Source organism: Mobula hypostoma, chromosome 24 (assembly GCF_963921235.1).
Source record: "Mobula hypostoma chromosome 24, sMobHyp1.1, whole genome shotgun sequence".
Lineage (NCBI taxonomy): Eukaryota > Metazoa > Chordata > Chondrichthyes > Myliobatiformes > Myliobatidae > Mobula > Mobula hypostoma.
Genome location: NC_086120.1, coordinates 18,184,485 through 18,199,627, shown reverse-complemented (window position 1 = coordinate 18,199,627; position 15,143 = coordinate 18,184,485). Strand labels below are relative to the sequence as shown.

The 15,143-nt window shown below is 42.1% G+C and overlaps 1 protein-coding gene across 1 annotated transcript in view; it reads left to right on the top strand.

The window, feature by feature from the left end:
• The window catches only part of malt2 (MALT paracaspase 2), a 62,860-nt gene that overhangs the window by 18,452 nt on the left and 29,265 nt on the right, over window positions 1-15,143 (top strand). Inside the window, exons 5-11 of the mRNA XM_063032810.1 lie at window positions 2,953-3,097; window positions 7,088-7,254; window positions 9,406-9,502; window positions 10,823-10,870; window positions 12,384-12,437; window positions 12,776-12,979; window positions 14,799-14,976. Coding sequence (XP_062888880.1) covers window positions 2,953-3,097; window positions 7,088-7,254; window positions 9,406-9,502; window positions 10,823-10,870; window positions 12,384-12,437; window positions 12,776-12,979; window positions 14,799-14,976 — 893 coding nt within the window. The remainder of the gene's footprint in view (window positions 1-2,952; window positions 3,098-7,087; window positions 7,255-9,405; window positions 9,503-10,822; window positions 10,871-12,383; window positions 12,438-12,775; window positions 12,980-14,798; window positions 14,977-15,143) is intronic.

The following is a 15,143-nucleotide window of genomic DNA, read 5'->3' as shown; positions in this document are numbered from 1 at the left end:
GACATTTCAACCCTAGGAAAAAGATACTGTTGTCTACTCAATCTATGTCTCTCATAATCTTATAAACCTCTATCAGATCTCCCCTCAGCCTCAGCCGCTCCAGAGAAAACAACCCAAGTTTGTCCAACCTCTCATAATAACATTTGCCCTCTAATCCAGGCAGCATCCTGGTAAACCTCCTCCACTCTCTCCAAAGCATAACTAGAGTCTTGTAAAGCTACAACATAACTTCCTGACTTTTGAACTCAGTGCCTTGATAGACACCTGTGTAGCCACTTTCCAGGAGCTATGAACTTGGACCCTAAGATCCCTCTGCTCATCAACACTGTCAGGGTTTTGCCTTTAACAGTGTACTGTCTCTTTGCATTTGACTTACCAAGGTGCCACACTTTATATTTGGCTGGGTTAAACTCCATCTGCCATTTCTCTGCCCATGTCTGTAACCGATCTTGTATTCTTTGCCAGTCATCTACACTATCCACAACACCGCAAATCTTTGTATCATCTGGAAACTTACTAACCCATCATCTACAATTTCATCCGGGTCATTTATATACATCACAAATAGTAGAGTTCCCAGTATAGATCTCTGCGGGACACCACTAATCACAGACCTCCAGCTAGAGTAAGTCCCTTTGACCACTACCCTCTGTCTTCTGTGGGCAAGCCAGTTCTGAATCCAGGATCCCATGCATCTTAACCTTCCGGATGAGCCTCCCATGAGGGACCTTGACAAAAGCCTTACTAAGATCCACGTAGACAATTTCCACAGCTCTACCTTCATCAATCACACTTGTCACCTCGTCAAAAAACTCAATCAAGTTAGAAAGACACGACCTGTCACTCATAAAGCCATTATGGCTCTCCTTAATTAGGCCATGATTTTTCAAATCCTCATAAATCCTATCCTTAAAATTTCTATGCAGTATCTTCCCTACCACTGATGTGAGACTCACTGGTATATAGTTTCCAAAATTATCCCTGGTTTCCTTCTTGAATAATGGAACAGTATTGAAGGTAGAGCTATAGTCAATAAATGATAGTCTAACATTGGTGTCTACTGTCTGGATGCTCCAGAGATGAGTGCAAGACCAGGTAGATGGTGTGTGGCAAGTGCAGTGAGTCAATGTTACCTGGGAGGCTGGAGTGGATGTGTGCCATGACCAGCCTCTCAAAGCACTTCATGATAATGGGGAGGACTTTTTTTCTGGGAGCCAGCCAGCAGCCGGTAGGCCAAATGGTGCATCTACTGTGCCTCAGGATGGATTTAATTCACACTGCAAGTGGGGGAGCGGTTCTTCAGTCATTCGGAAGTGTCAGTTGAGGAGAAGCCTTGCACAGATGTCTCCTGTTCAGACAGAAGGAAGAGCTCTTTGCAGTCACCATAGTAGGATTTGGCTCCTTTCTTGAAGATGGTGCGTCTAAGGTAACCTGACGTATCTTCCATTTCCCAGATGTGGGAGATGTGATTATGAGTTTAATGACTAAAAGCATGCTCTGCCAAATGTTGGAACTTCATCAGGAATGTAGTTGAGGACTTGTTTTTTTCCATTTACCATTTGGTCTTTTCAACTTCTTGTCAATCTGGGATGGGGACAAGGCAGGACTGGACAGAATCAAGAATGTTAATGTCAATGATAGTCATAGGCATTCATATGATGGCTATTCAATAGGTGAAAGATATTTGAATACTTTAACAATATTGGATAAATGAGGTCAACTCTTTTATAGTGTGGTATGTGAGGAAAACTCCATTTATTTTATATATTTTTATTTAGAGATACAGTACGGTAAAAGCTCCTTCTGGCCCAATGAGTTCTGCTGCCCAGTTACACCCAGGTGCCCAATTAACCTTCCAAACTGTATGTCTTTGGAATGTGAGAGGAAACCAGAGCACCCGGAAGAAATCCACGCGGGGTTGTGGGGATGTGTGCAAGTTCCTTACAGGACACCAGTGGAATTGAGCCCAGGTCATTTGTGCTGTAATAGCATTATGCTAACTGTTATACTTATGTGCCACCACTAATAAAGATTAGCTTTGTTTGTCAAATGTACATGAAAATATACAGTGAAATGCATTGTTTGCATCAGTGTTTGTGATGTGCTGAGAGAAGGCCACGAGTGTCACCAAGCTTCTGGCGCCAACACAGCATGCCCACACCTTACTGGCCCTAATCTAGTGGAACTGATGGGATGGTGAAAATTCTGCATTGACGAAGAATTAGCTGCAGATAGTAAATGTTGCTGAGAGACAGTAGCCTATGGATGACATTGATGGAGCATGTAATAACTTGCAGTATCCAGGGGAATATTTTCACTGTGCTGTTATCTAGAGTATAGTCATGGAGTGCAGATGGGTAAGATGTTGTCCTGATTGCAACAGGACAACTCAGTCCAATGGAAAATCTATGAGAGGACAGTTTTACAGATCCATGATGTGAGACCTTTGGGGGTCCGGGTGTTTAGGCTGATGAGTTCACATGAGGGAGACTCCTGTCTAAAATGCCTGTACACTTGTAGCTCACTATAACATGCCACTAAGTTACAGTGAACTTCTAACAGCTTGTTTCTGGGCTTGGATGCACACAATATGGGGCTGAGCAATAAGAGTTGCGAGAAGAGATTAAAATGCTGGCATTCACATACAGTTGCATTTTTTCTTGTCTTTTCTTCATGGGTTCACAGATCTTCCACTATCTGACTTCTGAATGTTCCAGGAACACCACCTCACTGTTTGTCTTTTACATTATTTATTTATTTTTGTAAGTTCTAGTAATTTTAATGCCTTGCACTGTACTGCTACCACAGAACAACAGAATTTCACTATGTACTGTGTATCAGTGATAATAAGTCTGATTCTGAGTATTTGTACTCATCTGCCATGTTTGTGGTTTGTCAGGGATGAATGCCACTCCACATGAGTTAACCATGAAATTTGTTTTGTTTTACCAGGTCAAAGGTGGAAATTCCTCAGAGCTGCTTTTTAAGTATGTGGACCGTCATGATGCCGACTGGTATGTCTGCAGAGTTCACTGTGGAACCCAATATTCATTTTCTGAATGGGCCCGGCTGCGTGTTTATAGCAGCCCGACAGCAGGCAAGTCAAAGCATCTTTGTGGAATTATAAATTCTGCTTAAGTATTAAGTTATAACCAGCCATGGTTATGTGCCAAGCCTCAGCATTTATAATTCTTTCCAAACAAAACCTAGCCAACTATTGCAGGCAAATGGGACCAGTGTAGATGGGCAGAAATATCATCTCACCAGGAATGGGATCTGAATGGATCTATGTAATGGTAACAAATGGGGAACAATTGTTCTCATCCTTTGTTATCCCCTCTCCTTCGCTGAAGGTTCTACGTCTATAGCACAGCATCTCTATCCAAAACTGAACCAAATGCGAGGTATAGTTCAAATGATCATTACTGGCCACCAACCAGTATCCAAAGAGGCAACCTGTTCAAATCTGGGCCACGAGCAAGATGTGTAGAGAATTTATGAAAGTTTGAAAAAAGAAGAGGCAGTGTCACTTTAAGAAGCTGTGAAGTTCAAATCCTTTGCAGCACCTGTGCCAGTAGCTCAATATTCACTGCTCTGCTAGTTCTTTTTCTTTTCCACACCCTGTATATTTATGCAATTATTTGTGATTAGTAGTGTTAGTCACTGGTTTCCCTTTGAGCCAGCTAAATTCTACATTCTGACAGTGGTTACTTCACGTATGTTATGAATGAGCCTTCAATTGTGAGCTGTCCAGATGTAACCTTGCCTGTCCCTCTTTCTAATTTTTTAAATTCCACATTAGTGTGTTTCAAGATTCGTGTATGATTAGAGAGCACAGTTATTCTCTGGTTTGTCAAGGCAATGCTCCCAGCTGTTCTCGATCATTATTAATTCTCAATAATAATTGGAGGCCCTGTGATTTCGCAGTCAGTTCCTGATTTCGTCCACACCTATATGAAGAGGTAAAAGATGCAGACTTTTTGAGTTGGCTGATCTTATCCTGGGTGGCTGTCAGATGTCACAATTGTTTTCAGCAGCTGGAACTAAGAAATCAACATAGAAAATCAAAGCAATTGCAGATGCTAGAAATTTAAAATAAAAATAAAGACAGAAAATGTTGGAAAAACTCAGCAGGCCACACAGTATCTGTGGAAAGAGAAACAGAGTTAACAATTAAGGTTTAAGACCCTTTGCCAAAACTGGATCTGTGATTAAGGTCAGGATCGGATTTTAAAGCATCTGCAGATTGTTTAATTGCTTAATTAGTGAGATTCATGTATTGAGGAAATGCCAGAGTCCACAGTTTGCCACTGCAGCCCAGAATGTGGCGCTGATCTTGATGCCAACTTATATTCAATGTCATTTTGACGTGTATCATCCATATCCCTCCAATCCCTTCATATTCTTATCTAAAAGCCCCGCAGTTTCCACCAAACCACCTGCCTCCACTCTGGCACGTACCACTCTGCACAGCAATACATGCCCCTCACATCCCTTTAAACTTCTCAGAATCAGAATAAGAATTGGGTTCAATATCACTGGCATAAGTTGTGAGATTTATTAGCTTTGTGGCAGCAGTACATTGTAATACATGATAATACATGAAAATAAATAAATGAACTGATTACAGTAAATATATATATGTATATTCAATAGTTAAATTAAAAATAGGGCTAAAATAGAAATAATATTAAAAAAGTGAGGTAGTGTTCACGGGTTCAATGTCCATTTAGGAATCGGATGGCAGAGGGGAAGAAGTTCCTGAATTGCTGAGTGTGTGCCTTCAGGCTTCTGTACCTCCTTCCCAGCAGTCACAATGAGAAGAGAGCATGTCCTGGGTGATGGGGGTCACTGCCTTTCTGAGGCACCACTCCTTGAAGATGTCCTGGATACAGTGGCTGGTACCCAAGATGGAGCTGACTAATTTTACAACTTCTTGTAGCTTCTTTCAAGTCAGTGCAGTAGCTCCACCCCACTCCCCACACCAGACAGTGATGTAGCCTGCAGAATGCTCTCCCCTGTACACCTGTAGAAGTTTTCAGTGTTTTAGGTGACAAACCAAATCTCCTCAAACTCCTAATGAAATACAGCACTATCTTGCCTTTGTAGCTGCATTGGTATGGTGGGACCAGGTTAAATCCTCACAGATGTTGAAGCCCAGGAACTTGATATTGCTCACTGTCTCCATTTCTGATCCCTCTGAGGATTGGTTTGTGTTACCTCGTCTTACCCTTCCTGAAGTCCGCAATCAGCTCCTTGGTCTTACTGACGTTGAATGCAAGGTTGTTGCTGTGACACCACTCCACTAGCTGATATATCTCTCTCCAGTACGCCCTCTCGTCTCTGTCTGAGATTCTACCAACAATGGTTGTATTATCTGCAAACTTATAGATGGCATTTGAGCTATACTTAGCCACACAGTCATGGGTATAGAGGGGGTATTTCAATAGGCTAAGCACACAGCCCTGAGATGCGCTTTAAGATTAAAATATGTCCTCTGTCCCATATTGAAAAACCACGCTGCAGAGAACCTGGCTGATCTTTCCCCACTTTTAGCAAGGCTGAGACCTGTTGTAGATTATATAGCACTACTACATCGACCCACACTTTATTGCTATTGGTTTATTGTCACCACACATGCAAAGATACAGTGAAAAGCTTGTCTTGCAATTTAAGCAGATCAAAGCATTACATGGTGCATTGAACTAGAATAAGGTAAAACAATACCAATGTAGAATAAGGTGGGAAGGCTCAGCAAAATCAGTGCTGACCATATTGAACCTAGGACCTGCTGTCCTGTCTGAGTTGCAAAATGAGCAGTGACTTTTGCCGCAATGATTAGCATGGTTATTGTGCTGCAATGTTTTCTGATTTAGCCGAGGATAAGCAAATTTAGTCTGTTATCTCCGTTTATGTTGACCTATTTACAGTGGATTCCGGTTAATTGGGACACATTGGGACCAGTTCATTTTGGCTCAATAGAGTGGTTGCCCAATTAGCCAAAGTTTCATGGAAACAGTTAAAAGGTATAAAAAAGACAAACTATGATTTAGCTGAGTAACAAATTATGTATTTAAATTAAATACAGAACAAATTTGAACACTATCAATACTACTACAATACTATAAAACTGTGTATTAGTTCCTAGTAGTTATTGACAGAGGAATTCATCCAGTGTACTCTGGCGTGTTCTTTTGATTCTCTGTAAATGAACACAATCAGTGTAGACACCTAGTGCAGATAATAGACTGGCTTCATACAACGCTATTGGCGATTGCATCCTCCGAATCTTCATTTTCTTTGTAACATTCAAGATGAGTGACCAATACCTTCAAATTCTTCATAGTGCCTAATTTGTTGAAGTAGTGAAATTGTTTCATTTTCACTCCTGCCTAGCCATTTCTGCCATCTCCAAACCTGAATGCTTGAAACTGCAGTTCTGAATTGTCTTACTGCTTATTTCTCACCAACTATCAGTGACAAAATTCACTGACTTTTGAACACAAGCACATACATTTGAAGAAGGAGAAGAATAGCCCTTAACTTGGCAGTGAGTTATCAGGGCACCGTCATGATGGTGTTTCTGTAGCAAGAGTTGCAAGCTCGACACTCAACCTGACTTGGATTCGAACGCGGGAACTTTTGCTCCGAAGTCCGGCGCTGATATTATTGCGCCACCAAGCGGGACACATACAATTGACACTATTTTAAAAAACTGTTTGCTCTAAACATGGTGTGGCATCTAACAGCCTTGCAAGTGCACGCGTCTGACATGAATTAGAAACTGTTTGGTAACCGTATCCTGTCCCAATTAAATGGTGTAGTGTCCCAAATAAAAAAGGGAATCTGGCCTACGCCCTCAATTAATTTGTGTTCTTTAAGAGTTCTCCCAAATAAGTGGCTGCCCCAATTAACCAAAGGCCTAATTAACTAATTGTGTTCAAAAGTCAAAAATTAATTAATTGTGAGAGTAAGAGTTCGGCACGGACTAGAAGGGCCGAGATGGCCTGTTTCCGTGCTGTAATTGTTATATTGTTATATGGTTATATGGTTAACTGAAATCCATTATATTTTGCTCTTCCTGCAGTGACTAAACTCTGCAAGGTCAATATCTTGGTGCATCCCAATTCCCGGAGTCTGAAAGAGGGGGATAACTTGAGGCTTTCGTGTTCAGCTGTGGGCAGTCCTCCACCACAGTACCAGTGGTTCCGAAACAACCAGCTGTTGCCTGAGGCAAATAAACCAGATCTGGAGGTTAGTGACCATTCCCAGCTGAAGAGACAGGCTTAACCTATACATTCAGACACAGTAGGGCTTCCTTCTTTCTCCTGTGTTACGTGGGAGTGGCAGTGTCAAATTAAAAAGGTGTGTGAATGGTGTCAATTAGGATACAGATAATCTGGTAAAATCGAAGCACTTGAACTCAGCAGCTTCTATGGGGCCAATCAAAGGTGTTATTGTCTTTTTATTTAGTGTTTTTTTTTATGATCTGAAGACACTGCTAGTCATTACAAACTTAAAGTACTGCAGGCCTACCCCATCAGCGAGTTGCTTTTCAGCAGAGAAACTGAAGGATCTGAACTTACTGGGACCGTGTTGCTGGAGAGGCGTTAGAGTGGGTGCATGAAGGCAGTGTATAGTCCAACTGCAAGTGATGGTCCTTGTTGGACGTTGTTGTCGCTTCGTATGGCAGGTGCTTTTCTCTTCACTCTTCTGACTGTTCTTTTCTGAGCCACTCCTCCAGCTTGTGGCCGCATCAGTGGGCCGCGGCAAAGCAGCCTCCGATCTTGGTGAGAGGACATGTTTGGACCAATTTGAGGGCGTCCTGGGTTGGGGCACCACCGGGGCAAGCTGGGGGTTTGGCAGGTGCCCCATCGGTGTAGTGTTTGCGCTGTTTTGGCACGTCGACTTCTGAGTCTGTCCAGCTTTTTCTGGTAGCTCTAGTAAAGCCCAGGAGGAACGAGGCAGGGTTGTCGATCAGATTTCCGCCAAGGTGTTCGATTGCAGACTGCTGCAACATTCATAGATGGACTCAGAGACTGGGACTATTTTTTTCTGTGTGATTGTATTTTACTGCTATCTGAAATGTGCTATGTGTGCTTTGTGCTATGTATGCCTGTTAATACTGTGTTTTTCACCTTGGCCCTGGAGTAATGCTGTTTTGTTTGGCTGTATTCATGGGTATTCATGTATGGTTGAATGACAATTAAACTTGAATATGAACTTGAACTGACAGGTTTGGTTAATTTCAAGTTGACAAAGGTTAAAAAAGTAGGAACATTTTAGAAGTGCAATTGTAAAGTAAAACCAAGAATAAAGGTATTGATGGGAATTTCACTACCACTTGTCAGAGCGGTGGAGCGGGTGAATTTAAAGAGCTAGGAGTAGGCAACCCTTGCAATGATGTTGACATGTTGTGGGAAACTTATCTCAGAATTAAATGATGCAGCCAGAAAGATACAACATGAAACAGGCCCGTCTTTTATACCCATCCTATCTCATCTTAACCAATTTCATTCTCTTCCCCCCCCCCACCATTCTCATCAGCTCCCACCCTCCCTCCCAGATTTTACCACCCACCTACAGACCAGGGGGCAATTTGCAGAGGCCAATTAACCCACCAAACTGCATATTTTTGAGATGTGAGTGGAAACTAGAGAACGTGAGGAAGACCACTCAGTCACAAAGAGAATGTGCAACCTCTGTGAGGCAGTTCCAGAGGTCAGGATTGAACCTGTTCTCTACTGGCTGCACCATTCTGACATTCAGAAGCATCAGGGCCAGGTGCAGACTAACTCTGCCTGGTACGATTGCTAGTGGGAGGGATTGAGCCTGTGGCAATCGAGTGGCATCAGTCTTCCTAATGTGTGGACGGGTGATGTTTCTTCTCATTTAGTACTTGGAGCAGCATGACAGTTCAGAGAGAGTGCAGGGTGAGAGTGGTGAATAGAGCTGGGTAGCACTAGGCAGCATTACTTCAGAAGATGTTGCTGAGAGGCCAAGGAGAGATCCTTGTGAGCATCTGAGAACAGAAAGGCATTGTGGGTAGAGTAAGTTGGAGGCAGGCAGTATTATTCCACCCAGTGCTGGCTGGTGAGGGTGATATTCTGTGTTGGCTGAGATAAAGTGGCTTACTGTTGCCTCAGTCACAAAGGATGACATTTGTGATTTTGCTAAAAACTGTTTTGATACCATGTAGGTGAAGGTGATCTCAAAGTCTCGTAGTTCACCATGATACCAACATTCTGTCAGATGATACTGAGAAGGTGCAGACTATCTTTTACATGGAAATGATCTGAGGGGAATTGATTGATTTAAGTCCCATGGTTGCATGCAATTGACCACCCAAATAAATCATCCTCCATATTCAAACAAGTAAAGTTTTCTTTATTTCTCACATGTCAGGTTACTGGAGTCACAACTGCTGACCGTGGGAAATACTGCTGCCGCGTGTTCAATCTTTACCATGAGGTTTGGAGCAGGGTTGCTGTGGTAGAGATTGGTACGTTCAGTGCTATTCTGTGAACCACTTCTTTAGTTTATTTCCTTTATCTCCTAAAGAAATGGATTCTCCTTGAGATACAGGTATTTAACCATTATCTTCTGCCTGGAACATCTGTTATGACTGTCAGCTGTTGAAGCCCATTTTTAGACGATCTAAAACATGGGAAAGGTGTCAGCATGACAATTTGCAGAAGGAATGAATCTTGGCTACTTTTCCCTCTCATTGGTCAAGGTCCTTTTGAGATAATTTGCAACATTTTTACTTCTGATTTAGCTTACTGTATTGTTTATGCAGAGCTTGTAAATTCAGATTCCAATGGAATACAGGAAAGTGAGAACAGGATTAGGCTCAGACCTCCCCCTCCATTCAATATGATCATGGCTGACCAGCCTCAGCTTTTCTGAATGGCTTCCCTGAGCCCTCCATTCCTCAATCACAAGGGCACGTTGTGGAACTGAATTTAAAGTAATTATGGTAATTTCTTGGCTAGTACCAACAGCCATTATAGTTGTAAAAATGAAATTTCCTTGTTAATGACCATTTGGAAAGGGAGTCTTCCTCTCAAACTTATCTGAATACTACATACTTGACTCACAGTGGCCTCTAGTGCATATTTGCAAATTGCTCACATTATAAATAATTGCTCCCAAGTTCAGTAATAGGCACAAAACTCTTAAGTGCTCAATAAAATGAGCCTGGAACAGCACTTGGGAAAATAAATTAATTCTTCAGTCTGGCCAGCATCCTGAGATTACATTTTACAAACTCTGTACTGTCTAAGCATTGTGACTCTGTTCAATGTTTGTGGTGCTGTATTTACAGAGGACATATGGTGGAAAAGATAGAGAGCTAGAAATAGCATCACCTCCTTTTAAAGGTGTTGAACAGTGTAATGGATTACTCTGTTAACACTGTCGTGAAGCTGGCAAGAACAAAACTCAAACAGCTGGAGGAAATTGAGACAACTGCCTCCTTGGAGGTGGCCTAACCTGCTGAGCTCCTTTGGTATTTCCTTTTTTTGCTCCAGATTGCAGCATCTGTAGTCTTTTATGTCTTTGAAGATAAAAACTCTGAGGTATATAAACAGCATTGTTGATATTCTATGGGTAATACTGATATTGCCTGTTTCAGCATTGCATTCTCTGTTGATGTGCTGCAGGAGTCAGCAGTTGCTGCCATTTAGCCCAGTATGGACACTGTATTGGCCCCTTAAAGGGACTAGCCACAATACTTATTTGAGAACTTTTTGAAAAGATTGTATGAAGTTTACACTGAGTTCCTCTGTCACTTATTCATATCCTTCCTGTATCCTTTCAGGACCCAACACTTCCTTCAATGATGCATTTGTTGTGGTCGATAACACAGGTAATGCTTTGGGAATGACTTGCCTAAAATTCTGCTGCTGCCATCAGGTTTCTCATTCTGTCACACTCACTACACCTGCTGCTCTCACTTACCTGTAATGTCTCATAGAGCCTAAAAGTTAGTCTTTTTAACCCTCGTTTATAATCCCTCACAGCCTCCTACCCCTACCATCCTACTCTTCTCTGAGCATTAAACTCACTTAGCATTTCTCTTACTTCTGGTTTTGTTCATCTTCTCCTGTCTAGATCCAAAGCTCTGGAATTCCCTCCCCTACTTGTACCCATTAGTCAAGTCACTTTTTATTGTCATTTTGACCATAACTGCTGGTACAGTACACAGTAAAAACGAGACGTTTTTCAGGACCATGGTGCTACATGAACAATACAAAAACTGTACTGAACTATGTAAAAAAACCAACACAAACCACACTAGACTACAGACCTACCCAGGACTGCATAAAGTGCACAAAACAGTGCAGACATTACAATAAATAATAAACAAGACAATAGGCACAATAGAGGGCAGTAGGTTGGTGTCAGTCCAGGCTCTGGGTATAGAGGAGTCTGATGGCTTGGGGGACGAAACTGTTACATAGTCTGGTTGTGAAAGCCCGAATATTTCGGTGCCTTTTGCCAGATGGCAGGAGGGAGAAAAGTTTCTATGAGGGGTGCATGGGGTCCTTCATAATGCTGTATGCTTTATAGATGCAGTGTATGGTATAAATGCCTGTAATAGTGGGAAGAGAGTCCCCGATAATCTCCTGCTTGAATCACACCTCTGTACACGTTTAGATCATAATATGTTGGCTTTCAGTACATTTTCTTTGATTATGTTTATGTTAAATATGGGACTGTTTTGATGATGGGTTTGTATTCTTTAGGGTCTACTTGGGTTTGATCATTCTCTTGTTTATGATCTTGGAATTGATTTTGTTTATCTGTTTTAATGGCATGTTTGAATCCGTGTTAATTATGCAGGGGAACATTTTCACAATGGGTTTATATTTACAAAGACAGGAGCTTCTTTCCGCTTTTGTAGTATGTTTCTGTGTCACTAACTAAAGGTGAACATGGGGTAGTTTGTAATTTAGGTGTATACTGTCTATTAGATTTTGAACAAGACTCCATCTTGATTTAGGTTCATCAGATGGTGTAGTTAAAATATAAACGATAGTACAATCATAAAATAACAGCCTGATCTTCATTAGTAGGAGATTGAGATCCTGGTGAGTAATACTCTGGATCCCGATGGGACAAAGTTGGAACCCCAGTAAATGAAAATCTGGACGTCAGTGCCCGGGTCAGGAACTGAATGGGTTACGGTTGGAACAACGACTGGGGACCTAATGAGTGACAGTCAGAGCCCCTGTGCATGATTATCTGGTTCTTGTCAGTGATGGCCAGGACCACATTCAAATGAGTTTGGCAGCCTGTTGGACATGGGATAGTTACAGTTGGCTTTGTTCTCTCTCTCCCATGAATACTCAATTAATTTATGTTGTATTTTCACACAGTCTCCAGCCCAGGAGTACAACTGGAGGTTGTCCATCATCCTACGTGCTTCTACGGTAATTCTGTATGATTCTAAATCAGCTTTATTTTCTTACTCATAAAAGTACTGACACTTGCTGAGGTGTGGGATTCCACAGGCTGAGTGTTAACAGAATACATGTATTTGATCTTGTAAGTACCCTGTCCGCGTGCCAGTGGCTATCTAGGCAGTCCTTGCAAAATTACCATCAAGGCCAGTAGCTGTATACAGGAACATTTGCAGATAGTTCAAGATGGGGACTAAATCCTGATCATACCCACAACTGGGAAACGAATAATGTATATAAAAAATAACTGTAGATGTTACCTGCTTGCAGTGTTACTTCTAAACATTTATTCACTCTGTTTCTTTCAGCGACAGACAAGGTTGCCCTGCTCATGGGGAACATGAATTATTTACACCACAAGCAGCTGAAGGCTCCTATGGTGGATGTACATGAGCTCACAAATCTCCTCCGACAGCTTGACTTCAAGGTTGTGTCCTTGCTTGACCTCACCAGACTCGAGATGCACAGAGCTGTCAATGAATTCCTGCTGCTTCTTGGCAAGGGAGTGTATGGTACCAACATTTCAACTCCTCCAATCCAAATATAAACAAATTAATTTTCCTCTCTTTCTTTTACTCCCTCCATCAGCCTTTTGCTAGCTTTTCATTGCTTGTTCATGCCAGGCTACTTGCTGTCACAGCCAAAACCAAACTCGTTCCAACTTGGTGTTGAAACTCTCACATCGGATTTACTTGAGAAGGGACCGGGGAACAGTCTCAGTTTCAGCTCTACAAGGTTACAAAGAAAGTCAAGCCTGATCTCTGCCTTAAATGGATGGGCCTAGTTCTCGATTCTCCGTGAGAGAATCATCCTCTCCATATCCACTCTGTGAAGGTCAAGGTCCCTCATGATCTTACAGATTTTCACTATATTACCTTTTATGTGTTGAAATACCAGCATATACAATACTATCCTGTCCAATATTTCCTCATACCCTGCTGATGTCAGGTATCAGCCTACTAAATCTTTTCTGAATTGCTTCCAATGGATTCACATCTTTCTTTGAATAATGAGACCTTCGAGTACTTGGTACTCCAGATGTGGTGTTACAGTGTCCTATATAACTGAAGCATAAGTGGCATAGTAGTTACTGCTGGTAATTCACAATAATAGTATTTCACAGCTCTAGTAACTTGTGTTTGATCTCGACAGCATGTACATATGGAGTCTATGTCTTGTTTTGCATACTGACCCTGTGGCCATGTGGGTCATAGGTGCTCTGTGACCTCCAGGTGTTTTGGCTTCTATCCACTTCTCAAAGCTGTTCTGGTAGGTTAATTGGCTACTGTAAGTTACTCCTTAATGTACGAAATGGCAAACAAATCAAAGTGGAGTGGATAGATGCATGAGAGAGAATAAGTTGTAGGGTGACAGGGAACACTTTGCTGCAGTTAATAAGAACTCAGTCAAGCACATGACCTCTTCCTGTGTCATGATGAGTAAGTTAAGTCAACATCTTCCACTTCTCTTTCAATAAATATTGACATTTTCTTAGCTTTCCTAATTTCTTTCTGTTAAAAGTTTAAAGTCTGTCCCGAGCCTTGTGGCCCATCAGGCCGGTGCTTATGCCGGTTTCTGTGGCGTGAAGCGACTGAGAGTACAAGACTCTCTGCCGGATAGGACGCCAGTCTGTCGCGAGGTGAACCCCCAGCATTTGCCAGTACCCATTTTCAGCTGGGGGTGGACTGGAGCAGTGTGTGGTTAAGTGCCTTGCTCAAAGACACAACACGCTGCCTTGGCCGAGACTCAAACCCACGACCTTCAGATTGTGAGCCCAACACCCTAACCACTTGGCCACGTGCCACACAATTTTTTTTCTTGCTGTACCTGTCCAATAATTTGCACAACATTCACCGCGATACCCAAGTGCCCTCTGCATGCAATCTCTCACCATTTAGGTATTTTTTTTTACCTTTCCTGCCAAAATAGACTACTTCATATTTTTCCACATTATTCTCCATTTTCCAGATCCTTAACCTTTTTGTGTCCCTTTGCAGCTTCCTTGTGTCCACTTTACAACCTAATTTCCTACCAAGATCCCACAACAAGACAGTTCAAATGATGAGAAATTACGTAATTCTGAAATGAATCTTTTCTTTTCCATAGTGTGGTGACCACTGCTCCTCCTCTTCCTGCTGAAATGTTTGCAGAGTACCTGGGTTTGGGGGTTGGGTGGCTGGGATCTGTGTCAGGGGGTTGTTGGATGAGTTAGGCATGTGTAGCATGCTTGAGTTCAGATGATTGCCAGGTGTGTGGCGTATCTCTGTGAGTGGGGAAAGTAGATGCTTCTATGCAAAGAGAATAGCTTGACCATCTGTTTTTTTTCTTCAGGTTTGTTTTATTACGCTGGTCATGGATATGAAAACTATGGGAACAGTTTCATGGTTCCCATCGATGCTCCATATTCCTACACATCTGAGCACTGTCTGTGTGTCCAAAATATTCTGCAGTTAATGCAGGAGAAGCAGACGGGGCTGAACATCTTCCTGCTTGACATGTGTCGCAAAAGGTGTGGAAAAAAGGAGAATTACATTCTTGAACTCACTCTGTTTCGCAAAGAAAAGGTTCACTTTAATGAAATGTGGCTGTCCAAGCCTCAAAATATCCCAGGAAAGGTAGAGCACGAATTAGACACTGCGTTAAGCTGCCTTAACTCTTGTCATCAAACACTCCAGG